This window comes from Molossus molossus, unplaced genomic scaffold, assembly GCF_014108415.1.
Source record: "Molossus molossus isolate mMolMol1 unplaced genomic scaffold, mMolMol1.p scaffold_m16_p_10, whole genome shotgun sequence".
In the NCBI taxonomy this organism is placed as follows: domain Eukaryota; kingdom Metazoa; phylum Chordata; class Mammalia; order Chiroptera; family Molossidae; genus Molossus; species Molossus molossus.
The window spans coordinates 75,298,384-75,322,284 of NW_023425345.1; the positions used below are offsets into that span (position 1 = coordinate 75,298,384).

Here is a 23,901-nt window from a genome sequence, read left to right on the forward strand (position 1 = left end):
ACTGTTTTCAGTAGTGTTTTATGCCCCGAATAAAAAGAATTGTTTGAAGTATAGAGAGGTCAGGAAAATTGCCACATCTTCAAAAATACTATAGACATCTTCCTACCACTCTTGAAAAAAATGAATAGATTTTGTTAGAGGACAGTCCATGTAACTCTTTGTTTTATGATACTGGAGTTTTAGGCCTTGTACAGTAACTTTAGATAATGTCTGATTCTTAATTACCACAAGAAGATCTGTGAAAGCAACTTAATGTACTCTATTTATACATATTGGTATTTTTTAACACTACCTAGTAAATGTAAAGTCAGGAAATAAAGATTAGTAGAATAAGACACTTCTGGGCCATTATGACTAGTAGGCATGTTTAGAAAATGTAAATAAATTATGTGGTGAACTATGCTCAGCTTGTCCTTGGTTCAGTTGGTTGCAGCATCGTCCCGTACACCAAAAGGTTGCAGGTTGATTCCCGGTCAGAGCACACACCCAGGTTGTAGGTTTGATCCCTGATTGGTGTGTATGGGAGGCAACCAATTGATGTTTCTCTCTCTAAAATCAATAAAAACGTATCCTCAGGTAAGGATTTAAAATAATAATAATAAAACTAATTTTTTTAAGTCAGTGTTTACTGTAAAAAAAAAAAAAAAAAAAGCCTGGCCCTGGCCGGTTTGGGTCAGTGGTTAGAGCATCGGCCCGAGGACCAGATAGTCCCGGGTTCCATTCCTGCTAAGGGCATGTACCTTGGTTGCAGTTTGTCCCTGACCCCGGTTGGGGTCGTGTAGGTGGTGACCAGTGGATGTGTCTCTCTCACATCGATGTTTCTCTCTCTCTCTCTCCCCCTTCCTCTCTCCCTCCCACTCTATCTAAAGATAAAAAAAAAAAAAAAGTCATCCAGCGAGGATAAAAAAAAAGAAAAAAGGCCTGGCTGGTGTGGCTCAGTGGATTGAACATTGCCCCCCATGGACATAGAGGTTCCCCTTGGATTCCCAGTCAGGGCTCATGTCCGGTTGCGGGCTTGATCCCCAGTAGGGGGCGTACAGGAGGCAGCCGATTGATGATTTTCTCACATCAATGTTTCTATCTCTCCCTTCCTCTCTCTCGAAAAAACCAATAAAGACATTACAAAAAAAAAGAATTTCTGGCTTATTCATTTTTAAAAAAAACAGTGTTTCTCTCTCACATTGATGTTTCTTTCTCCCTCTTTAAAAAAATCAACAAAAAGGTATTTTTAAAATACTAAAATAAATGTGTGTTCAGCTTTATGAAATCCTGTTCTTGGGGTTACAGTTCATCACTACTACTATTAGTTGTAGTAGTAGTTGTTGTAGTAGTAGTTGTAGTTATAGTAGTAATGAAAATATCCCAAATACTTTCACCACTGCAGCTGCATCCATGAGTATGCTCAGGCTTCAGAAGAGGCTTGCCTGTAGTTGTCCTTCACTGTGGCAAAAAGAAGGTTGGGTTGGACCCTAGAAAGACCAGTGAAATCTCCAATGCCAACTCCCATCAGCAGATTCAGAAGCTGATCAAAGATGGACTGTTCATCCAGAAGCCTGTGATTGTTCCCCAAGCTTGATGTCTGGAAAACACCTTGGTCTGCAAGAAGGGCAGGCATATAGGTGAGGTAAGCAAAAAGGTACTGTTAGTGCTCAAATGCCTGAGAAGGTAACCTGGATAAGGAGGATGGGAATTCTTCTCCGGCTGCTCTGAAAATAGTGTGAGTCTAAGAAGATTGACCACCACATCTATCACAGCCTTTATCTGAAAGTGAGAGATAATATGTTCAGAAATTAGTGGATTCTTACGGAACAAGCTGAAGGAAAACAAAGCTCACAAGAAACTTTGGGCCCACCAGGCTGAGGCCTGCAGGTCTAAGACCAAGGAAGCACACAAGCGCCATGAAGAAGGGCTCCAGGAGGAAATCCTTAAGACTGTCCAAGGAGGAAGAGACCAAGAAATAAAGCTCCACCTCTCACCTGTACAGAGACTTCAGCAATAACCACTAATCATTCAAAATAGCCTTCATCTAGCTAAAAAAAAATGCCCCAAATATCTTTATGATAATGAGTCTTGTTATATCAAGGCTTCCAAGAAAAAGGAAGAAAATTGAGTAGGGTATTGGTGGTACATTGTCTTCTGAGGAAAGATCTGCAGTGAAAGTTGTAGGTGTTTTTTTTCTTCTAATCCTCCTCACCTGAGGATAGCTTTCCATTTATCTTCAGATAACAATGGGAGGGGGAGAGAAATGTCGGTGTGGGAAAGACATACTGACCGGTTGCCTCTTGGAGGACCCCCACAGGGCCGGTGACTGAGCCACAACCTAGGTATATGCCCTTGACCAGAATCTGACTCAAGACTCTTTGGTCTACGGGCTGACACTCCAACCACTGAGCCAAACCGGCCCGGATGATAGTTTTTCTTTTTTGCTAGGAGATAGAGTTAAGAACTATTTGCAGAGACTATAGGAATTAATGATTTTGGACTGTGAATGGTGGACTTGTTTTGAGGTGATAATTTAGACATTTGTTTGCTTTTTCAAGCAGTGTTTGTCCTACTTTGATCTTAAACCCTCCTGAGGTTCTTGCCACCTTTGATGAATGAAGGAGGAAGGGCTGAATCTGTCACTGCATTCCAGAAGAAGCCTTTTATTTATTTTTTTATTTTTATTTTTATTTTTTTTTAATCCTCACCCGAGGATATTTTTCCATTTTTTGTACAGATAGAATGGGAGGGAGAGAGAGGAAGGGAGAGAGAGAGAGAGAGAGAGAAACATCGACGTGAAGGGACACATCGAGTGGCTGCCACCCGCACAACCAACCAGGGCCGGGGACAAACTGCAACCAGAAGAAGCCTTTTAATAGTGGCGTGGATGGGTGCTGCTTAGTTTCCTAATTTGGCACATAGGGTATCTTTGATGTTGTAGGCTTATTTAACTCATCTTTTGACATAATTTTTGCCTTCTGTATTTTTGTTTTGATTTTTTTAAATATCAGTTGGTTTTTACCCCCTATGTTTTTGTAGGTTAACTTGGACAAGCTAAAGGAAAGAGCTCAAAGATTTGGTTTGAATGTCTCTTCTATATCCAGAAAGGTAAAGTCCTGTTTTTACAATATTAGAGCAGCTACTAGGCTGAGAATGTAACACATTGTTTCACATAGTCCTTGGACTATCATCTCCTCTCACTAACTATTGATTACATTATAGGAATTGTTTCACAAAGCAAATTGTTTTCTTTTTTCTTTTTTTTTTAATCCTCACCCGAGGACATTTTTTCGATATTTTGTTCAGATAGAGTGGGAGGGAGGGAGGGAGAGAGAGAAACATCAACGCAAAAGGACACATCAAGTGGCTGCCATCCACATGACCCAACCAGGGCCAGGGACAAACTGCAACCGAGGTATGTGCCCTTAGCGGGAACCAAATCCGGGTCTCTTCAGACCACAGGCCAATGCTCTAACCGCTGAGCCAAACCGGCCAGGGCAAAGCTAATCGTTTTTCCCCCCACAGATTGTTTTCATAGCTTCTACTCAGGCTGTTTGAGCATGCTGTATATTTCTCTTGGTTGTTGAAGTGGTGACAGGGTTAAGGGAAGAATATATTAAACTAGAGAAACCATCATTTTTAAAAAAATAATTATCCATTCTGGTGTGGTTCAGTGGATTGAGCATCGTCCCATGGACTGAGAGGTCCCAGTTTGATTCCTGATGAGGGCACATGCCTGAGTTTGGGGCTTGGTTCACAGTAGGGGGTGTGCAGGAGGCAGCTGATCAGTGTGTCTCTCTCACATCGATGTTTTTATCTCTCCCTTCCTCTAAAAAATAAATAAAAACATTTTTGAAAAAAAGATTATTTCTCATTTGAGTATGGAAATACTGAGTATGCAAATCCATAGGAAAAAATTGACCTGACAGTGGTTATATTTTTGCTCAGGAAAAAAAACACTAAAATACTTATGCCCCTGTGGGACTCATAACCTTGCTTACAACTGTGTTTCATCTTCCTTTCCTTCAGGTTACATTTTTTTGTTTACCAGATATATAACATCAGCTCTATGTGCCCAGCTTGATGCTGAGACCGTAGGTATTCAGTATGAGTATTTGCTAGTTTATGTGAAATTTTTAAAATTTGGGAGTTAAGAGGAAGGCAGCGTATGTGATTCTTAAATCACACACAGCTTAATTGGGAAGAATTAATATAAACTCAAAGTCATTTGTGTTTTGCTAGATGGGCAAGGGACAGGTGGTCTTGGATCTGTGGCCCTGGATCTTATCTGTCTCCTTTTGTATATAAGGGTTAGTTGTCTGAGAATCTCAGCAATAACTTCACGAAGTATGTGTGTTTGTGTGTGCCATCAAAATAAACTAAATTGAAAATCATACTTCCTACTACTCAGCTCACATGGACACATTCCTGAGAGGATTTTGTCCCTCACCTATACTGTCTACCTGAGTTATTTTAATTACATTTCATTACAGGGACATCAGCTTTTTTCTTCCCTTCCCTGGAATCTTTCTCCGTATTTGACTTGATTTCATTTTTAGTCCATAGGAGGTTGAGTAAAACATGAAGAGATACCTTAATTAATTTTGTGATTTTGAGCAAAATATTAAACTTACTTAGTCCTCATCTATAGAGATGGGACTCATACCTAACACTGTTTGTGAAGAGTAAATCATTGTACTATGTTTGAAATTACCTAACAGTGACACTTTGACCCTCAGTAAATACTAGTTTTCTTCTTTTCTTAGTTCAATTCTGTTGGCTAACTGGCTTTATGACTAATTGAGTCAGTTAACTTCTATGTTTTATTTGATCATTGATAAGATTTCAGTTTTCATTTTAAATCTCTGAAGGGTCATAATCTCTTCCTTCTGCCTTGGTAATTGGCAGAACTCTGGCTATATGAGCTCTCTTCTCTAATCATATTCATTGTCACACATGTTCTAGAGTAGTGTTTCTCAAAGTCTGTGGCAAAGACTAGCTTTTTAAAATTTCCAGTGTTTAGCAGAGTGATACTTTTGTAAAATAACAATAAAAATGTCGCAGCAGCCCTGGTCGGTTTGGCTCAGCGGTTAGAGGGTCGGCCCACAGACTAGAGAGTCCCCAGTTTGGTTCCTGCTGCAGTGGTTCTCAACCTTCCTAATGCTGCAACCCTTTAATACAGTTCCTCATGGTGTGGTGACCCCCAACCATAAAACTACTCTTGTTGCTACTTCATAACTGTAATTTTGCTACTGTTCTGCCTTAGGTGATTCCTGTAAAAGGGTGGTTCAACCCCTAAAGGGGTCGCGACCCACAGGTTGAGAACTGCTGTGCTAAGGACACGAACCTTGGTTACAGTTTGTCCCCGGCCCTGGTTGAGGTCATGTGGGTGGCAGCCAGTTGATGTGTCTCTCTCACATTGATGTTTCTCTCTATCTCTCCCTCCCGCTATATCTGAAGATAAATGTAAAAATGTCCTCGGGTGAGGATAAAAAAAAAAGTCACAGCAGTGTTATTACTCTGGAAGTTTCTAAACACTCAATTTCTGGACTTAGCCATAGCCTGGTAACAAACAGTTTGGAAACCAGCACCAGAAGGCAGACCACATTTTGAGTAGTACTACACTAGAGTTATGCTTTCTTCCCGGGACCACTTTGCTTGGAGGTTTGTGACTTTTTGAGATGTCTCCTTTGAGTATAGTTTCCTCTACATTGATCATTAATCCTGATTTGAGAATCATCCTTATTTTAGCAGTTTGCTTTGATTTTCTCCATAAACCATTAAAATGTCCCACAAATGCTGATACTTTGCTATATTAGACTACTACGAATAGAGCTTTCTGTGATGATGGAAATATTCTATAGAATGTTGTTTTATTTAATAATCTGTTATCTAATATAGTAATAATTATCCACATGTGGTTATTTTATTTTTATTTATTTTTAATTCTCATCCAAGGATATTTTTCTGTTTATCTTCAGGGAGAGAGAGAGAAACATCGACGTGAGAGGGATGTGTCGACTGGTTGCCTCCTGTACAACTGACCAGGGCCGGGACAAACCACAACTGAGGTACATGTCCTTGGCTGGAATTGAACCTGTGACTCATTAGTCCATGGTCCAATGCTCTACCACTGAGCCAAACTGGCCAGGGCCACATGTGGTTATTGATCACTTGAAATGTAGCTAGTGTAATTGAGGAACTAAATTTTTTTTATTAAATAGCCACATGTGTATTGAACTACTCAAGTCTAACTTTTATCTCTCTCACACAGTATTTCACTTGGGCGTAGCATAGAACTCATCAGATCACATAAATTGAATCACTGTTTTCCTAGCCCAGAATTTTTTAGTACTTGTTAGAATATAAACAGTTACAAATTTTTATTCCTTTGTTGATTTTAGTGGGAGAGAAAGATAGAAACATCGATGAGAGAGATCATCAATTGGCCACCTTCTGCATGCCCCCCACTGGGGATTTGTCCCACAATTTGGGCATGTGCTGTGGCCAGAAATCACACCGGCGACCTCTTGGTGCATGGGTCGACACTCAGCCACTGAGCCACACCAGCCAGGCTAGAATATAAACAGTTTTAGAAGGAATCTGTAGAAAGAGAGAAATTGGAGGAAAAGGAGTAATATAAAAGAGGGTATTCTTTTCTTCAAGTAACTTCTTTCCTAGAACTTAGTGTCCTAGATCCAGATCCTAAAATTGCAAACTGGATACACTCTCAGTGAGAGTTGCCTGGTTCAGTCTTAGGTTTAACTGTTCTTGATCACTAAAGCAGTGACATGGTTAAGTTTGCATGTATGGAACAGCCAGATCAGCACGCCCTATCCACCTTATTTTGGTGTCTGGGCTCTAGTATAATATCCTTCTACATAATTTAGTCACCTGTCTTTTTGGTTTTGGTTTTTGTTTTTGTGGTACATGCACCTTGCGGAAACCAAACCCGGGACTCTCAACTGCTGAGCTGAACTGGCCAGGGCTAGTCACCTGTCTTTAAGTTTTACAATTCTTTAGGCACAGATCTCATTCACTTAGAGATGATTCCAGTAGTTGTAAGTTAGTAAATGGTGTGGAAGAGCCTTTTCTTCATCCTAGTATCCTAAAAAGTGCAATGAGAAACCCACCTCCTGTCATCTCCATTGCACAGAGTTTGTGTTTACTTGATCCAGCTTAAGGCCCTGATTGCTTGCTGATTCTCTTTAGTAGATTTTACTGTAGTCCAGTATATATAATAAAGTGTATATGATAGAGAGAAAGTGTGTGAGGGAGTGAACCATGGATCAGTAGTATTTATGACTGCTCATATATTTCAGTTTTCAGCTCCACTAGTATACTATACACATTTTCCCTCTTTTACTCCGCCAAAGAAAGGCCTGTCCGTTCATGTTTCCAGCTCAAGTCTCAGTGATTAGAATCTTGTTGGTTTAGGATAATGGGAAGTGACAGGGCAAAGAATGGCACTGGCATTTATAGACATTTTCTACACAAGAGGCTGTAAATTTTCCCTCTAACTCTTTGGACTATTTGAGGATAGAATGGCATGCCTTTTCTCATATAAGCCTCATGGTGACTATGGGCTGAGAAACCTCCCACCCCTTCAAACAAAACCAAACTCAGATAAATAACCTCTGCTTGATTGTTTCTGATTGATCACCAGCTAGGTTTTCAGTCTTGTGCTTGACTGGTTTTTTTTTCTTCTTTCTGTCACTTTTCCATGCCTCCCAAGAGAAATGGTGTTTGGGTTAGTCCTATTGGTGAAGGACAGAACTTGGCCTGGCATATAAGAAACTCATCTCTGAAAGGAATGAGAGATGGATAAAGGGAATAGATGGGAAGCCAGATCAGTTAACATACAGGATGGGGCAAAAATAGGTTTACATTTGTCAGTATATGAAACAAAGTTTATTCTTATAGTATTATTTATTGTATTATTTTCCATATGAACACTTGTAAACCTACTTTTGCCCTACCTTGTACATTGGTCATAGGTCTTCAGTTTTGATAAAAACTTAAGTCTGGGCCTAGAGTTACAGCGTTAACTGAAGTAGCTAATTTGAGTTTATTGTTTTCAAATACTGCCACATTTGGGAATGTGAAACTTGATACTTTAGGAAGTTCCAGGAGATCCAGCTAGGTAGGAGTACCAAAACAAAAACAAACAAAAAAACCCAGGCACTAGGAAGAGGGGCATGTTACTGCTTCTTATTCATTAATTGTAGTAGAAAATATAAGCACTTTATATCCTATTGATCTTAACACATTTTCCTTCTGTACTAAAATATTAACTGGGTTTTCCCTGCTTGTAGCTCTTCATATAGCTAACTGTGCTATAGCTAACTATGCTAATGATTTATCTTAAAGCTTGTAAACCCTGAAGGCTGCTTTTCCCAGGTTTATAATTTCTGCCTCTGTCCTTGATAATGTGGTCTAACATTACACAGTGTCAGAATATAAAGGTTGAAAATAACCTATCCCTTCACTGACCATCTTGTTGATGAGGCTGGTAGCTAGAAAATTCTTGGATGACTACAGTGATTAATTTTATGAACCATTCATATAATTGTATATTTTTGCTTAACCATTGGTTGGGCATAAACCACTTCAGAGAGAGAGAGATATTAGAGCTGTTCTTTTTTTAAAACAGAATAATCTGTTTTTAATTCTAATCAGAAGAAAACTTCTTTCATCACTTGAAATATATTTACTAATAAAGACAACCAACATTCTGTTTTACTTTTATTAGTATTTATTTTATGTTGAACTTACTGCTGGGCCATATGTTTTTGTTTCTTCAGTTTCTTCTGGGTTATGTTTCTTCTGTGCAACCTCCTCCTCTGGTTTAAGAACAATCTGCTCTTTTATAGTATGGATCATCTCAGTGTGGTAGGGAGAGCTCACGTATGGGTTAATCCGCCCATGAGCTCTGTAATTTCTGTGCCACATTTTAGGAGCTTTGTTCACTTGGATGGGCTCAATGACTAGAGAATCTACATCTAAACCCTAAGTTCATCATTGCTGTCTGCATATTCAAGCATGTGCAGCAAAAATTAAGCACTCTTTTGGGGCCACTGACCCTGTGTCCAGCCCCACTCTTTCACCTGTGCACACCTACCAACTCCACCATTGTAACGACAGTGCAGCATACATTGTTCCTGTAAAGTAACATCCTTCAGATACTTGGTGGCTTTTCAAATATGCATACCCTTGATGGCCTGGGCAGTTTCACGTATGTTTTTTTTTTAAATTCTAACCTGAGGATATTTTTCTATTTATCTTCAGATAGAGTGGGAAGGAGAGAGGGAGAGAGAGAAACATCGATATGAGAGGGACACATTGACTGGTTGTCTTCCGCACGACCCTGACCAGAGCCGGGGATGAACTGCAACCAAGGTACATGTGCCCTTGACTGGAATTGAATCTGCAACTCATTGGTCCACGGACCAACGCTCTACCGCTGAGCCAAACCGGCCAGGGCAAATGTTCTTAAAGTGAATGTAAAGATTTGTACCTCTTGATTTGCATGATGTTGTTGGGGTTTACTGGGTCAAGTGAATAGCGAACCATTTCCAGAGGTCACCTATGGATGCTTTCGGGAAGAGCAGACTTGCCTTGTTTTTGATGAGCTTGTCACTAAAATGTGTTGAGGTATCAAAGAGGAAACTAGGGCAAAGAGTCAGTTCCAAGTACAGGAGAGCACCAGTGTCTCCCAGCATACAAAGTTCATTGTGGCTAACCAATTCACTCTCCTGGAAAGCCTATTTGATTGTATCTAGATTCCCTTCCACAATCTGAAATAAATGAAGAAATATTTGTTCCTCCCCTTCAGCAGTGGGCTTTGACATAGAGGTTAGCCATTGGGATGTGGAGAGAAGAAAGTTTATGCTGTGGATTTAGAAGTTGGTTACCAGCCTTCTCAGAAAGCCTATAATTGGGACTTGTTAGAGAGTTTAGGTATGGGTATACAAACCTTTTCCGAAGAACTGTTGGGCCATGCATAGGACATTACCAACCTGGAACTGTTAAGAACCTGAGGTGAAGTGTTCAGTGGAATATTTTTTAAAGGGGTGAGTGGTAGAAGATTTAGATCTCAGGATAAGTTGGGAAAGGAACTCACTTGAGTAGGTTTGGGTTCTTATATTCATCCAAATATACTAAAGCAGTGGTACCTAGGCCAAGTGCAACACTTAATTCTCTATTTCCCATTCTCATAAGACCCCATAAGAGCAAAAAGGTGCGCTTATGCACACTTCCCTTCCCTCTCCATTCCCCTCCCTTCCTTATCGCCTACATGTATGTACCAAGGAAAGGCCCCATAAAGATACAATGAGAAGGTGGCTGGCTACAAGCCAGAAAGAACCCTCACCAAGAAACCAACCATGCTGGCACCCTGATCTTAGACTTCCAGCTTCCAGAACTGTAAGAAAATAAGTTGCTGTTGTTTAAGCCAAAATAAAAAAAAAGAAGGAGAAGAAGACCAAGAAACCCTGGCCAGGTGGCTCAGTTGTTTGGAGCATCGTCCCATACACCAGAAAAGGTTGCAGGTTTGATTCCTGGTCAGGGCACATACCTAGGTTTCGGGTTTGACCCCTGGTTGGGGCACATACAGGAGGCAACCGGTCGATGTCGCTCTCGCTCTCTCTCCATTTCTCTCTCAAATCAATAAAAACATATCTTCAGATGAAGGTTTTAAAAAAAGACCAAGAAAAATGCAGAAAGTAGGATTGTAGATGGAAAAAAATGTTAGCATGATCCTCTTAGTTCATTATATGATGAAGGGGGATCTCCCCTTCATCTTAGATTGTTATTTTTCCAAAATGATTCTTCCATTTGAAAAATGCTATTCTCTTATATTAACCAACAAGAAAAGAAGATAAGAATGAGTTATGTATATGGTAGAGACAGCAATTGAGAGGGGCTATCAGAAGGGATGAATTTCAGGAAAAACCAAGATCCAACCCCACATAGTCTTCAGCATTTGAAAGCCCAGCCAAATTTAACCAATCCTTTAAATTTCCTTATAATTCATAATAGTTTAAAAATAAATATTTGACATTTTTTTATACTGCTGTTTCTCCACCCAACCATTGGAACAAACCTTTAGGGAGTGGTAAAGGAGCTGTTTAAAAAGGAAACAATAGGGAAAACTCTCTGACCTCAGTTTATCCCCTCATCTGGTTCTTCATTTGTCCCTGCTGAGGAACAGAACTTGTCTTTTGTCTGTAACACAAATACATCTTCACCTCCCTCCCTTCCACTCCCCCTACCACCCTCTTTTCTCACCCCCTTCTATTATGATTCCAATCAATGATGTCATTATGTGTTCCATTCAGCTGCTGTTGAACCACTTGGCTATAGGAATTTGGAAGAGCAAAGAGGCAGAATGGAATTTCTCCCCTGCCCAGGGCTCTTGAAAGTGTATTCTAATTTTTAACTAGGGAGGGAGGAGTCAGGTTTTTCTTTGCTCAACAACTTGTACTCTCCCACTATGCCCTAACTTTCAAACACACTTCACCTAACTGGGTATGAGGAAAAATTGGAAACAAAATGTTAGGAATGTAAATTGAACACTTTAAGGTGAAAAGTTTAAAAAATTGAGGAAGCAAGATGAAACTTTTGATGATATGTTAACATTTATGGCTGGTGTTTTGCCCTGTTTACTATAAATTGGATCTTTTTTAAAAATATGTTTTTACTGATTTTAGAAAGGAAGGGAGAGGGAGTGAGAGAGAGAATCATTGATGAGAGAGAGAGAGCGAGCGCAAAAGAAACATCAATTTACTGCCTCTCATATGCACCCCTACAGGGTCCTGAACCCACAACCTGGGCATGTGCCCAGATTGGGAATTGAACTGGTGACCTTTCAGTGCACGGGATAATGCTCATCCAAATGAGCTACACCAGCCATGGCTGTAAATTGGATCTTTGAGAAGTTTGTGATAGAGGACTTACACTTCCCTAAGGTACATAGTTGAGACCACCAGAATCTTGTACTTTTTCATTTGATTTTTTTCCCCCTCAGATTTCATTCACTGAGTTTGAACCCAAAGAACTAGTAGGTGAGAAAGCTTATAGTCAGATAACAAACTCTTCTATCTCCCTTGCTCAATACCCCACCCCCACTAATGTCTTTGCATTCCTCCTCCTAACATGTCAGAACTGATGACTTTGATGAAAAAGAATTTTTATGTCTTTCTGTGGTCCCCCTGTAGTTTTTGCTCCTGCAAAAGGAGAGGAATGCTGGGTTTTGTTGAGTCAGTTTTACTTTTAAATACCCTTGGTTTTTTTGGACAACTAAGTTCTTGGGGTGGGATGATTCTTTGCGTGTCAGTTTTTTTTTAATTGCTACTCTTTAGTATATAAGATGAATACTTTTAAAAATAAGTTTTTATTGATTTTTTTAGAGAGAGAAATAGAAACATTGATGTGAGAGAAATATCAGTTGTTTGCCTCCTGCACACCCCCTACTGGGGATTGAGCCTGCAACCTGTGCATGTGCCCTGACTGGGAATTGAACTGGGACCTCTCAGTCCATGGGACAACACTCAAACCACTGATCCATACCAACCGGGCAAGATAAATAATTTTAAAAACCCACCTGTAAATCACATTATATATGATTGGTTATCTAGTTGTATGTCTAATTTTAGGGTGACCAATAGCTGGCCTGGCTTTTCTAAGCAGAGCAGTATTTGTCTGATCACTCCCAGGTATTCTTCTTGGCTATGGTGAAATGTAAGCTAACTATCTGAATCCAAGTGTATCCATTCTTCAAAATCTATATGGGAGGATAAAGTGGGCTACCTTTTATTTTATTTTATTTTTTTTCTTTATTGATTTAGAGAGGAAGGGAGAGGGAGAGAGAGATAAAAACATCGATGAGAGAGAACATTGATTGGCTGCCTCCTGCATACCCCCCCTCCCCGGGGATTTGACCCACAACCTGGGCATGTGCCCTGACCGGAAATCAAACTAGTGACCTCTTGGTGCATGGGTCGACGCTTGTCTGCTGAGCCACATCGGTGGGGCGTACTTTTCTGTTTTTGTTCTTTTGGTATGTATGTGTGTGTTGTTATTTTTGCTTGGAGTGGGGAATTTTGGTGTTGAAAAGGCTCCTCATGATATGAGAGCTATACCAGTACATGAATGTTTAAGATTTATTTCCATACTTGAGAGGCTAACACTTGAATAATACTGTTCTTTGAGCTGACATTGATTAGGAAAGGTAATCTTTTATTTTTTAAAAGTGCATATGGGATCATTTCAATTCGGGTTTAATAATCACATGATAGTTCATTTTTCTTAATGTACTCACCAAAATAGCAAAGTTGTTTTTCATGCTTGACAGCTAAAGCCAGTCAGAAAAATTCTATAGTATTTTGGAGACAGAGATAAGTATGAGGCAGGGTATGAGATTGGGAGATATTTTGTAGGGGTATACTTGGTCATGATGTTTGCAAACTAGCAAAGAGCCTCTTTTTAATAAAATCTGAGGTCTGTTGTTAAGATCTAGAAAATGTTAACTCCTTTCCTCCCCTTCTGTACCTTTGCTACTTCTTTGTCACATTTTCAAAAATTAATATGTTAACCCTCTCATCCCAAGAGCAGATTTTAGGACAGAAATAGAAATGTATTTTCAGGGTGTTCCACATTTGGAGTTTATATCAAATAGTGAATTTTGTAAGGCCCTAGCAGTGAATATATGTTATTGAGGAGATTATGTTTGAAATGCTTAGTGTCTGGGTTTTAGGAAGTGTTTATTGGATGAGGGGTTCATTGAGTTATAGAGCAGAGGAGGCAGTTACAGAATTTTCACTATTATACTCGTGCTTGGGTATGAAATGGTTGAGGAGGAAAGGAAACTGGAAATGAACAGAGTTATAATATGACAGGCCTTATATGATGGCCCTCTTTAGTGCTCTAATGAACAAGCAAAACACATGAGCCTTAAAATCTGTTTGTTCTCCACTTTATTGACTTTCTCTCTTTTAACTCTGTATCAGTTCTGTAGAAAAAAAATACCTTTGTGTGCTTGAACTAGTTGCCTCTCTTTTCTCCACATACTTGAGGTTTTCTCTGATCTTGTTTTGGCATGTTCTTCCTTTATTGAACTCCTCTGGTTAAAAAGTCTTTCTGTGCTTCTATTTAAATTCTAGGAAGGCAGCAAGACAGGTGTGCTCCTTAGAGCCAGCTGTGATTCCCTGCTAACTTGCTTTTTCCTTTCACATCTCTGCAATGGAGATATCCTTTTTGTAGGAATCTTAAACTTTTTTGGAAGGCTTCTTGTGCTTTTGGGGTGGGGGGATTGGAATGCAGTAACAGCCTCCTTTGGACTTGGTGAGAAATTTTTTAAAAAATTTTTTGGATCTATACTTTCTCAAAGCTATTTGCGATTGTTACCAACTATGGCTACATATAAGAGTCACCATGGGACCCTTTTTAAAATTCAGCTCCTTAAGCTCTTCCTTTTGAGATTCAGATTTATTAGGTTGGGTGAAGCCAGAAATCTGCATTTTAAAATATTGGAGGTGAAAAGAATCTCTTTTCCTAGTGCTCATTCTAAACTTGTGAATTCTCAGATAACCGTCATCCTTCATTCTCTATATATTTTGGCCAAGACAACATTTACCTCCCCTCAAAAGTTTTTAGCTTTCTTGACATTTTTTTCTAAGCTCTGCATCGCTTATCCTTAAAAGCAACAGCTTTCTGGCTTTTAAGGGAAGGGAGGTGGGGACTTTTAATAGAAACTTGGTTTCCGGGAGTCTCAAGTGTGAAGCCTTCATTTCCTCCACCTGCCTTGCTTTGTCCTACAATCAGTTAGAGCAAGACCGAGACGACCTCCTCTGGGGTTGGAGAGGAGTGGGGGTTGGAGAAAAAGCTTGATTTTGACAAGAGAAAGAAAAAGTGATAGGAGCTAGTGACTCAGAAGAATCTTTGGTTCCGAGCTGATTGTGTTTGGGAGCTTCAAATCAGGGAAGATAGGTGATAAAAGTTCCTGGTGGTCTCTTATTCTGGTGTATTTTTAAAGTTTCTGGCACTCATCTGGCCCTAGAAAGTTGATTCTGGTCTCACAGTTGAAATATTGTTGAGGGTAGGTAAGATAGTTGTGTTGGGAAGTGTTGAAATGTCTCTTTACTATGTACCATATGTGCTAAGTTAGTGTATCCTCTGGTAGTCCAGTCCTTCACCTTTAGTCCTCTTGTAGGCTCTGTGCATTGTTTTTAGGACCACCCCATGTTCTGTGATCCGGCTGGCATAAGGCTCAGGAGTAAACATGTACAGATGGATTTCAGAAACTGGGGCAAGGAGGTGACAGCTGTGTGTTTAAGCATTGAAGTGTTTCTGAGAGAAAAACCATCAGTTACTGTCATTCACCCTGAGAGTATGAAATTGGAAGCTCACTTACCCTGGAGTGTTTCATAACCTTTACTTCTGGGAAGTCAAGGCATGTCATTATTAATTTACTATCGCCTGAAAGCCCCCAGGCTCTGCTTTTCATCTTGGTATCAGTCACGTGGCAGTGAGAGTCAGGATGTGACCATAAGGCTCCCTCTTTTCCTTTTGCCTCACTCCTGCCTTACATTCCCTTGGAAAATCAAGTTGACCTGAGAACTATTAACATAGTATGGTAATTCATTTACAAAGGGGAACAGTTATTTGTTATTTTTGCAAAATGTGACTATCTTAAGTCACTGTTAGCCTCTCTTCTAGCACTCCAGGGGAAAGACTTCAGAGAAGATAACTGTTACAGTGAGATAAATAAAGTAGCAGGTTTTAGGTCCTGATGGGAATACAGTTTATTAGACTTTTAAATTAACAGTGTTGGATATGAACAATAGCTTAGCCATTAAAAGAGCTAAAGGAGAATGGCCAGCTCCAACTCATAGCAGTACCTGAGGTTCCCTGAAATACCCCTTCCTACTTGTAAAGATAACTGACTAAAATCTTTTTTTTTTTTAATCCTCACCCGAGGACATTTTTTTTGTTCAGATAGAGTGGGAGGGAGAGAGAGGAAGAGAGAGAGAAACATCGACGTGAAAGGGACAGATCAAGTGGTTGCCACCCACACAACCCAACCAGGGCCAGGGACAAACTGCAACTGAGGCATATACCCTTAGCAGGAACCGAGCCCAGGTCTCTCTGGACTGTGGGCGGACACTCCAACCGCTAAGCCAAACCGGCCAGGGCTCTGACTAAATTCTTTAGATTGAAATGTTTACTTCCTACACATTATGTAAGTGAGTGAGCTTGTTGCATTAACCAGGGAAAATGCTGGACTTGGTTAATGCTTTTGATCTCCTCTAATAGTAAGTATGTCTCTTGTTTGAATTCAGAAATACTCTTACTTTGTGTTTTGGAAATTACCAAGTTCAAATTCCCTAAATAAACCTGGGTTACATTTGGGTCACTGTTTTGTTTCTTCTAATTTCTCTTTATGATCCAGAGTGGCACTGGTAATAAGATTGAAGAAGGTGAATGCTTTCAAGACACAGTCCATGGGGTACTATTGCTAATTAAATCAAAGTGGACTCCTTTTGGCAGAGCAAGTAACCCTAGAACACTAAGCTTAGGATTAGCAGTATTTATTGAATTCAGAATAAAATTAGTAAGTTTTGAAAAATGTTCTCTTGAATTTGAATCTTGACACAAGTTTGGTTTGGAAGACAACAAAGGTAGAATTCCATTGTGGGTAGAGAGCTTATCCTTGGTACTCTGCCATAAAAAGAGGCAATCACTTTAGAAAGAGCATCTACCTTATTCAGCCTGCAAATTACTGCAGTTAACCTTCCATTTAGCTACAGTGTATGTGCCATGGAAACTATTGACAGGAGCCCTTAATTTAAAATTTTCAAGTTGTAACTACCTCCTTCCCCTCTTTTTCTTGGGGCATTAAGGTATTTTTAATTTTTTGTTTGTTTTTTTGTTAATTTTTACCCAAGGCTAATTTTCTATTGATTTTTTAGAGAGAGAGGGAGAGAGACACATTGATTAGTTGCTTCCTGCACAACCTGACCAGGACCACAGCTCAAACCTACAACCCAGGTACATACCTTTGACTGGAATCTGAACCCATGAATCTTTGGTCTGTGGGCCAATGCTCTAACCACTGAACAACCAGCCAGGGCCATTGTGGCATTTTAAAATTAATCTCATTATATTTAGAGAAGAAGAGTTTTGTTTTGTTTTGTTTTGTTTTATTCTCACCCGAGGACATTTTTTGATATTTTGTTCAGAGAGAGTGGGAGAGGGAGAGAGAGGGAGAAACATCGATGTGAAAGGGACACATCGAGTGGTCGCCACCCACACGACCCAACCAGGGCTGGGGACAAACTGCAACCGAGGTACGTGCCCTTAGCGGGAACTGAATCCGGGTCTCTCCAGACGGTAGGTCAATGCTCTAACCGCTGAGCAAAACCACCAGGGCTTATTTGGTTTTTATCCTTACCCAAGGATATGTTTTTATTGATTTTTTTTTTTTTTTTTTTAAGCAAGAGGGAGAGAGAGAAACATCCATCGGTTGCCTCCCATATGTACCCTGACCTGGGATTAAACCTACAACCTGGTTATGTGTCCTGCCTGGGAATCAAACCTGTAAGCCTTTGGTGCACAGGACGATGCTCCATCCAACTGATTTCCACCAGCTGGAGTGAGAGGAATACGTTCTTAAGGGTACAGCAGCAGCCCTGAAACTAACTGCACTTCGTCTTGTCTTCTAAGACTCTACCTTAGGATCTGAGTGGTGGATCTCCATCTTTGGATCTCATGTTTGTCTTTCACTGCAATACTATGACCTCTTCTTTCGTGTTTTTTATATATATATATATATATATTTTTTTTTTTTTTTTAATGAAATGCAGCTATGCTTATTTATTTATTTATTTATTTATTTATTTATTTATTATCCTCACCGGAGGACATTTTTCCATTTTTTGTTCAGGTAGAGTAGGAGGGAGAGAGAGGAACAGAGAGAGAGAGAGAGAAACATCGATGTGAAAGGAACACATCGAGTGGCTGCCACCCGCACAACCAACCAGGGGCGGGGACAAACTGCAACCGAGGTGCGCGCCCTTAGCGGGAACCGATCCCGGGTCTCTCAGGACTGCAGGCCGACGCTCTAACCGCTGAGCCAAACCGGCCAGGGCTCGTTTTTTTTTTTTTTAATGGATTTTAGAGAGGGAGGGTGGGGGGAGGTAGAGAAACATCGATGTGAGATATATGATGTGAGATATATCGATCAGATGCCTCCCTTAAGCACCCGACTGGGAATCAAACCTGCAACCTTTCGGTGCACGCTCCAATTGACTGAGCTACACTGGCCAGGGCAGGCCTTTTCTATCTAATAAAAATGTTTTCAAAATCACTTGCTAGAGAGGGGTCATACAGTGGCTTTGAACTTTACAATAGTAGGAAGAGGAAAACACAGTTGCACTGTTTAGTTATTCACAGGGTTCAGAAGATAAAAACTAACAAGTTATTCAACAAAAGCTTAATTATTTTGGATCTGGGGACCAGAAAGAAAATTTTCCTATGGGTCCTCATAATGCATTGCTGTAATGAACAATGGCACACATCTTTATAGTAACTCAGCTGTGAATTCATAAGCCCCATGAGGTTAAGGATCTTTGTTTTACAGTTTTAATGTTATTGAAAATGTTGATAGAAACCAATGTCAGGTAATTCAGTGACAACAATCCTCGGAGGCCTTTAGAGTACCTGGGACTGGATCCAGAGTTAGAGATTGGATCCTTGCTCAGTTCTCTTGGATATTTCCTTAAATAGATTTTTTTGATAGTCATTAATTATTAGGGATGATGAAATCAGTGAAGCCTTGCAGCATAGATGTTTTTTTTTTTTTTAGAGTTCCAGAAAGAGAAAATGGTTAATAGCACTTGATGAAGACTCTGGTTTTGTCAAGTTATTGTTCTGCCATACTTTAGCCCTAAATTTAGTCATTTGTCCAATACTCATTTGCTTTGCAGCTAAAGGGAATTTCCTTGTTGCCTTGGTAATGGGTCTGGTTTCTACCAACTTTTGGTGACTTCACTTCCAATGTAGAGGAATAATGCATGGCATTGTTAGCTTCAAATTGTTGGCAGTGTCACACTTTGTTTCAAGGACCAGGAGGAATGTTGCAGTAAAAATATTATCTGATATTTATTGAATTACCTATATGATAGTTCCTTTGCACTGAGCATGTTCACACATGTAATTTGTATTCTTGCCTTGAATTTCTCAGTCTTTTCCCTCAGCAGGTGTTATTTTCTTTATATTGCCTGAGGATTTTGCAAATACAAAAGGGAGACAAGGAAAAAAAGTGATTTTTGAAGAGTTCAGTTTAGAACTATCTTATTCCATGATGGAAAATAACAGTGATAGTGATTCATGGGGTTATTTGGCTTTATTAAATATACATCATGCTTTCTTTCCTATGCTTCATATATGTGGGCTCTCTCCTCTTTTACACAATTCCCATTTTTATTTTTATCAATGAGCTTTTTCTTTTTATAAAGGCAGTTTGGGGAAAATAGGATTATTATGTATGCTGAAATTATTGGCATCAGTCATTTGGCTTGCTGTTTGTTTAAATCTTCAGTGACAGGATGGGAGAAGTGAATTAATGGATTGATCTGAACATCCAATGCCTGTGTTTAGTTAGTGAGGACAGGTTTCTCTTCTGATTTTGGATGCAAGTTGTATGTTTTAGGAGTTTTCACTTAATATTGAAATAAGGGTGCTTCAGATTCCAGCACTATTATTCTGACACAGGAGCATGCATGGGAAGAATAAAGATTTGTTAGTGGTTGAGGGTTTGCAGGAGGGAATGGGGTGAGGGGGGATGAAGAAGGGAAAGGTTTACAAATGTATATGACACTGAGCTAGAGGGGTCAGTGCTGCCTGCAGATGCATAACCCCATTTGTGCACTTGAGCATGGCCTGGGGGAGTATTGGCCTGATGAATGCGGAGAGAGATGTGTTTTGATCGAGGTGATTTCCCTCAGATGGGTCTCACCATCCCATGAATCAAAACCTGTCAGCAAGGAGCTAAAGATGGAGTGAAGTTTATTGTACGTTTGTTTCCATGCGACACCGTCACGCTAGAAGGGTCAAGTGAGAGAGATCATTAGAACTGTGTTGATTTACTGGCCTGTTGTGCAGTTGCCCTGCAGGGCAAGAAGGAAAGAGGCTTTAGTAGGGGAGCTGAGGGGCTCTGGGTGATGAGGGAAAAGCAGGCATGTACAAAATAAATCCTTACTGGTCTCTGTGAGTGAGGGGTAGGCAGGCTGTTTATAGGGAGTGGGAAGTGGGGGGGATCTGTATTGTTTTAACCCTAGAGCCCCTGGTGGATTTGGAGCAGGTGCTCTGCCCGGATCTCCAGGAGAGGCACCAAAGATGTGATTAAAAAGGAAGCTCATGGGCAAATCTGTACTACTGTCCTTAGTGGCTCAAGAAGTATACCCTTTCCCTCTCCCTATTCTTTTACTCCGTTGTTCTTGCCTCACCTTTGAGCTCAAAAGGAATCATAGGAAATTTAATTTAGAAGTCAAAATTCCCATTTTGCGATATAGCAAAATAGGGAACCAGAAAAAGGGTTCTCACAACATTCCGAATGGACTTTATGATGAGATTGTGAAGGGGTGCCTCCAGGGTTTGTGCTGAGAGAATGGCTGGGTTTCAAGAGTATCATCTCCCTCTCTGTAATTTGAACTTGCTGAAGCACTCCTAGCATTGAATTGAATGAAAATAAATACATAGTATGGTAGTTTAGCAACAAATGGTCCAGTCCTGCCTCTCCCCAAGAAGAGTATGGAATGTTCCCTTTATTTCCTGCTGGGCCTGGAGACTTAGTCAAATGGGGATTTTTTTTTTTTTTTATCTAGAATATTCTATAGAGGCTGTTGTTTTGAAATTTCAACTTATATCCCTAATTCACTTTCTTGTTGTTGCTAATCCTCATGATGATGTTAATCCTCACCCAAATATATGTTTCCGTTGATTTTTAGAAAGAGTGGAAGGGCAGGGGGGGTGAGAAACATCAATTGGTTGCCTCCCGAACAACCCTGACCAGGGCCAGGGACTGAACCTGCAACCCAGGCACATGCCCTTGACTCGAATCGAACCCTAGACCCTTAGGGTCCACGGGCTGACGCTCTGACTACTGAGCCAAACTGGCCAGGGCTGTTCACTTTTTTGTTTAATCTAAAGAGAGGAGGGGAAAGGGAAAGAGAAAGAGAAAAACATAAATTGAGTACCTCCTGCATGGCCCCCTACTGGGAATCTAATTGGGAACCCCTGGGTGCACAGGACAACACCCAGCCAACCAACTGAGCCACAATGGCCAGGGCCCTTATTCACTTTTATCTTAGTGGTAGTAAACAAAACTTTTCCTAGTAACTTAGGTAAGGAAAAATGTAGTGAGGCCTGTGTTCATTGGGAATCTTTCTAATTTTATTACAGTTCAGCAGATAGATGGAGTAGCCAGTTAGCCAGAATTAGACACAAACTTGATTGAGAAAATCTTTAGTATAAGATTACTAAACTGGAGCTCCAATCAACTGGTGTGGCTCAGTTGATTGGAGCATCGTCCTGTGCACTGAAGGTTCTTGGGTTCCGTGTCCAGTCAATCCCTTGGTTGCGGTACATTAGGGAGGTGACTGATCAGTGTCGTTCCCCCCCCCCCCCTTCTGTAAAATCAGTTATAAAAAAAAGTTACTAACTGGAGTCCTTTCTTTAGATCCCTAGTTCGTTATAAGTGGAGGCATTTGGTATGGTAGAAAGGGAATAGGATCCTAACATTGACCCAACTTATTTGAGTGATATGGAAGTTGTTAAAGTAGTTCATATTTTAGCTAAGGGTCCTAGTAATCCTTATCCCCTGGGAATTAAGCACTTCTTGCATTCTTTTACCATTGTTCCAAAGAAATGCTTGTGTAAGATGTCTGAGGAGATGGTAAAGTAAGGAAAGTGGGTTATTGAGTAAAAATGTCCTGGGTTCCATTCCTGGCTCTGTCACCTACTTTGTAAGACTATTTGTGAGATTTTGGGCAAGTTGCTTAATCTCTCTAAACCTCAGTTTTCTTATGAAATGAATTTAGTCATAGTATGTGCTATGTGTCATAGTACCTACTATTTTTAAGATTGCTATAAGAAGTAAATGAGATATTGCATATAAAGAACTTCATATAGTACTTGACACATAGTAAGCACTCAGGATGTTAGTGGCTATAATATTATTTTAATTTTTTATTATTAAAGTTAAAGACAAGATATTTCTGTTTTTTCTTGAAACCTGGCTGGTTTAGCTGGTTTACCCGTTATGAATTTTGCTGGTAGTTATAATGAAAAAGGCAGAAAAACTATGTAGGCAATATTCTATTCTAGCCCTGGCTGGGTAGGTCAGCTGATTAGAATATTGTTCTGATACACCAAGGTTATGGGTTCGATCCCTGGTCAAGACACATACAAGAACCAATGGCCCGGCCGGCGTGGCTCAGTGTTTGAGCATCGACCCATGCACCAAGAGGTCACCGGTTTGATGCCTGGTCAGGGTACATGCTCAGGTTGTGGGCCTAATCCCCAGTGGGGGGCATGTAGGAGGCGGCCAATTGATATTCTTGCTCATCGATGTTTCTCTCTTTCCCTCTACTTTCCTCTTTCTCTAAAATCAATAAAGAAAAAAAATTTTTTTTAAAGAATCAACCAATGAATGCATAAGTAAGTGGAACAACAAATTGATGTTTCTTTCTCTCAAATCAATCAATAAATTTAAAAATTCTATCCTCATGCCCTGGCCCATTTGGTTAGAGCGTCGGCCTGTGGACCAGAGAGTCCTGGGTTCGGTTTTCACTAAGGGCATGTACTGTACCTCGGTTGCAGTTTGTCCCCGGTTGGGGTCGTGTGGGTGGCAGCCAGTTGATGTGTCTCTCTTACATCTATGTTTCTCTCTCTTTTCCCTCCTCTCTCCCTCCTGCTCTATCTGAAGATAAATGCAAAAATGTCCTTGGGTGAGGATTTAAAAAAAAAAAATTCTATCCTTGTTATACACTATAATTGATAGCTCATATGTAGGATTCTACAATCCTTCATAGCCACCAACCTTTCTTACATCTTTTCTTACTCACTAGAAGGTAGGTGCAGTAAAAGGGAGAAAATGAACATGTTTGTCAAGCTGAAAGAGCTCTGAATAGTTTGAAAATGATTTTGAAATAAGGTGAGTCAAGGAACCAGCTGCAGTCACCTCTCTGAGCGAGAGATGCCCTGGACCTTTTTTAAGCATCTAAGCTGGCCCTTCTAGAGCTCTGTGTTTGTAGTTGTTCATTTTCATCCGAGGATAACTTTCCGTGATTTTTAGACAGAGTGGAAGGGAAGGAGAGGGAGAGAGAGAGAGAAACAAACATGGATGTGAGAGAGACACGTGGATTGATTGCCTCCCACACAACCCTGACCTGGGATCAAACCTGCAACCCAGGCACGTGCCCTTGACTGGGAATCGAACCCTCGGGCTGACACTCTAACCGCTGAGCCAAACTGGCCAGGGCTCCTAGAGCTGTTTTAAAGACTGAGCTACTGTTCACCTCTGGTACTGTTCAGTCTAAGAATCTCATACATATTTCCATCAGGACCTAGACCTACCACTTTATTTATCCCACACTAACATTTTCTCATCTTACACCATCCCTGCACACCCAGTCACCAGTAATTAAAAGCCCAGCCCTAGGATTACTAAACATCTAAACTCATATGGGCTCCCTGGGTGTCTTGTCTCTTCCCCAACCCCCAAACTTTACACATCTAGACGGAGAATCTATCTTCTCATACACCTCCGGAGACCCTCTACTCCTTACACACATACCCATCCTCACTTTGGGCCAGGATAGTTTCTTTGGTAACCAACATAAGGCCAAAAGAGTTCAG

The 23,901-nt window shown here is 40.4% G+C and overlaps 1 protein-coding gene and 1 pseudogene across 6 annotated transcripts in view; both read left to right on the forward strand.

Annotated features, from left to right (window-relative positions):
• LOC118623494 (SAP domain containing ribonucleoprotein) overlaps positions 1-23,901 on the forward strand; it is a 58,917-nt gene that overhangs the window by 27,112 nt on the left and 7,904 nt on the right. Inside the window, exons 9-10 of one of the 6 annotated variants that reach the window (XM_036251137.1) lie at positions 3,022-3,090; positions 5,443-5,695. The exons of 1 other annotated variant lie outside the window; for it this stretch is intronic. In XM_036251137.1, coding sequence (XP_036107030.1) covers positions 3,022-3,090; positions 5,443-5,595 — 222 coding nt within the window. In that variant the 3' untranslated portion in view covers positions 5,596-5,695. Of the gene's footprint in view, positions 1-3,021; positions 3,091-4,011; positions 4,077-5,442; positions 5,696-11,794; positions 11,973-23,901 lie in introns of those variants that run through there. 4 more of the 6 variants (XM_036251141.1, XM_036251142.1, XM_036251139.1 and 1 more) reach the window with 4 other exon arrangements.
• On the forward strand, positions 1,393-2,502 carry LOC118623496 (annotated as a pseudogene).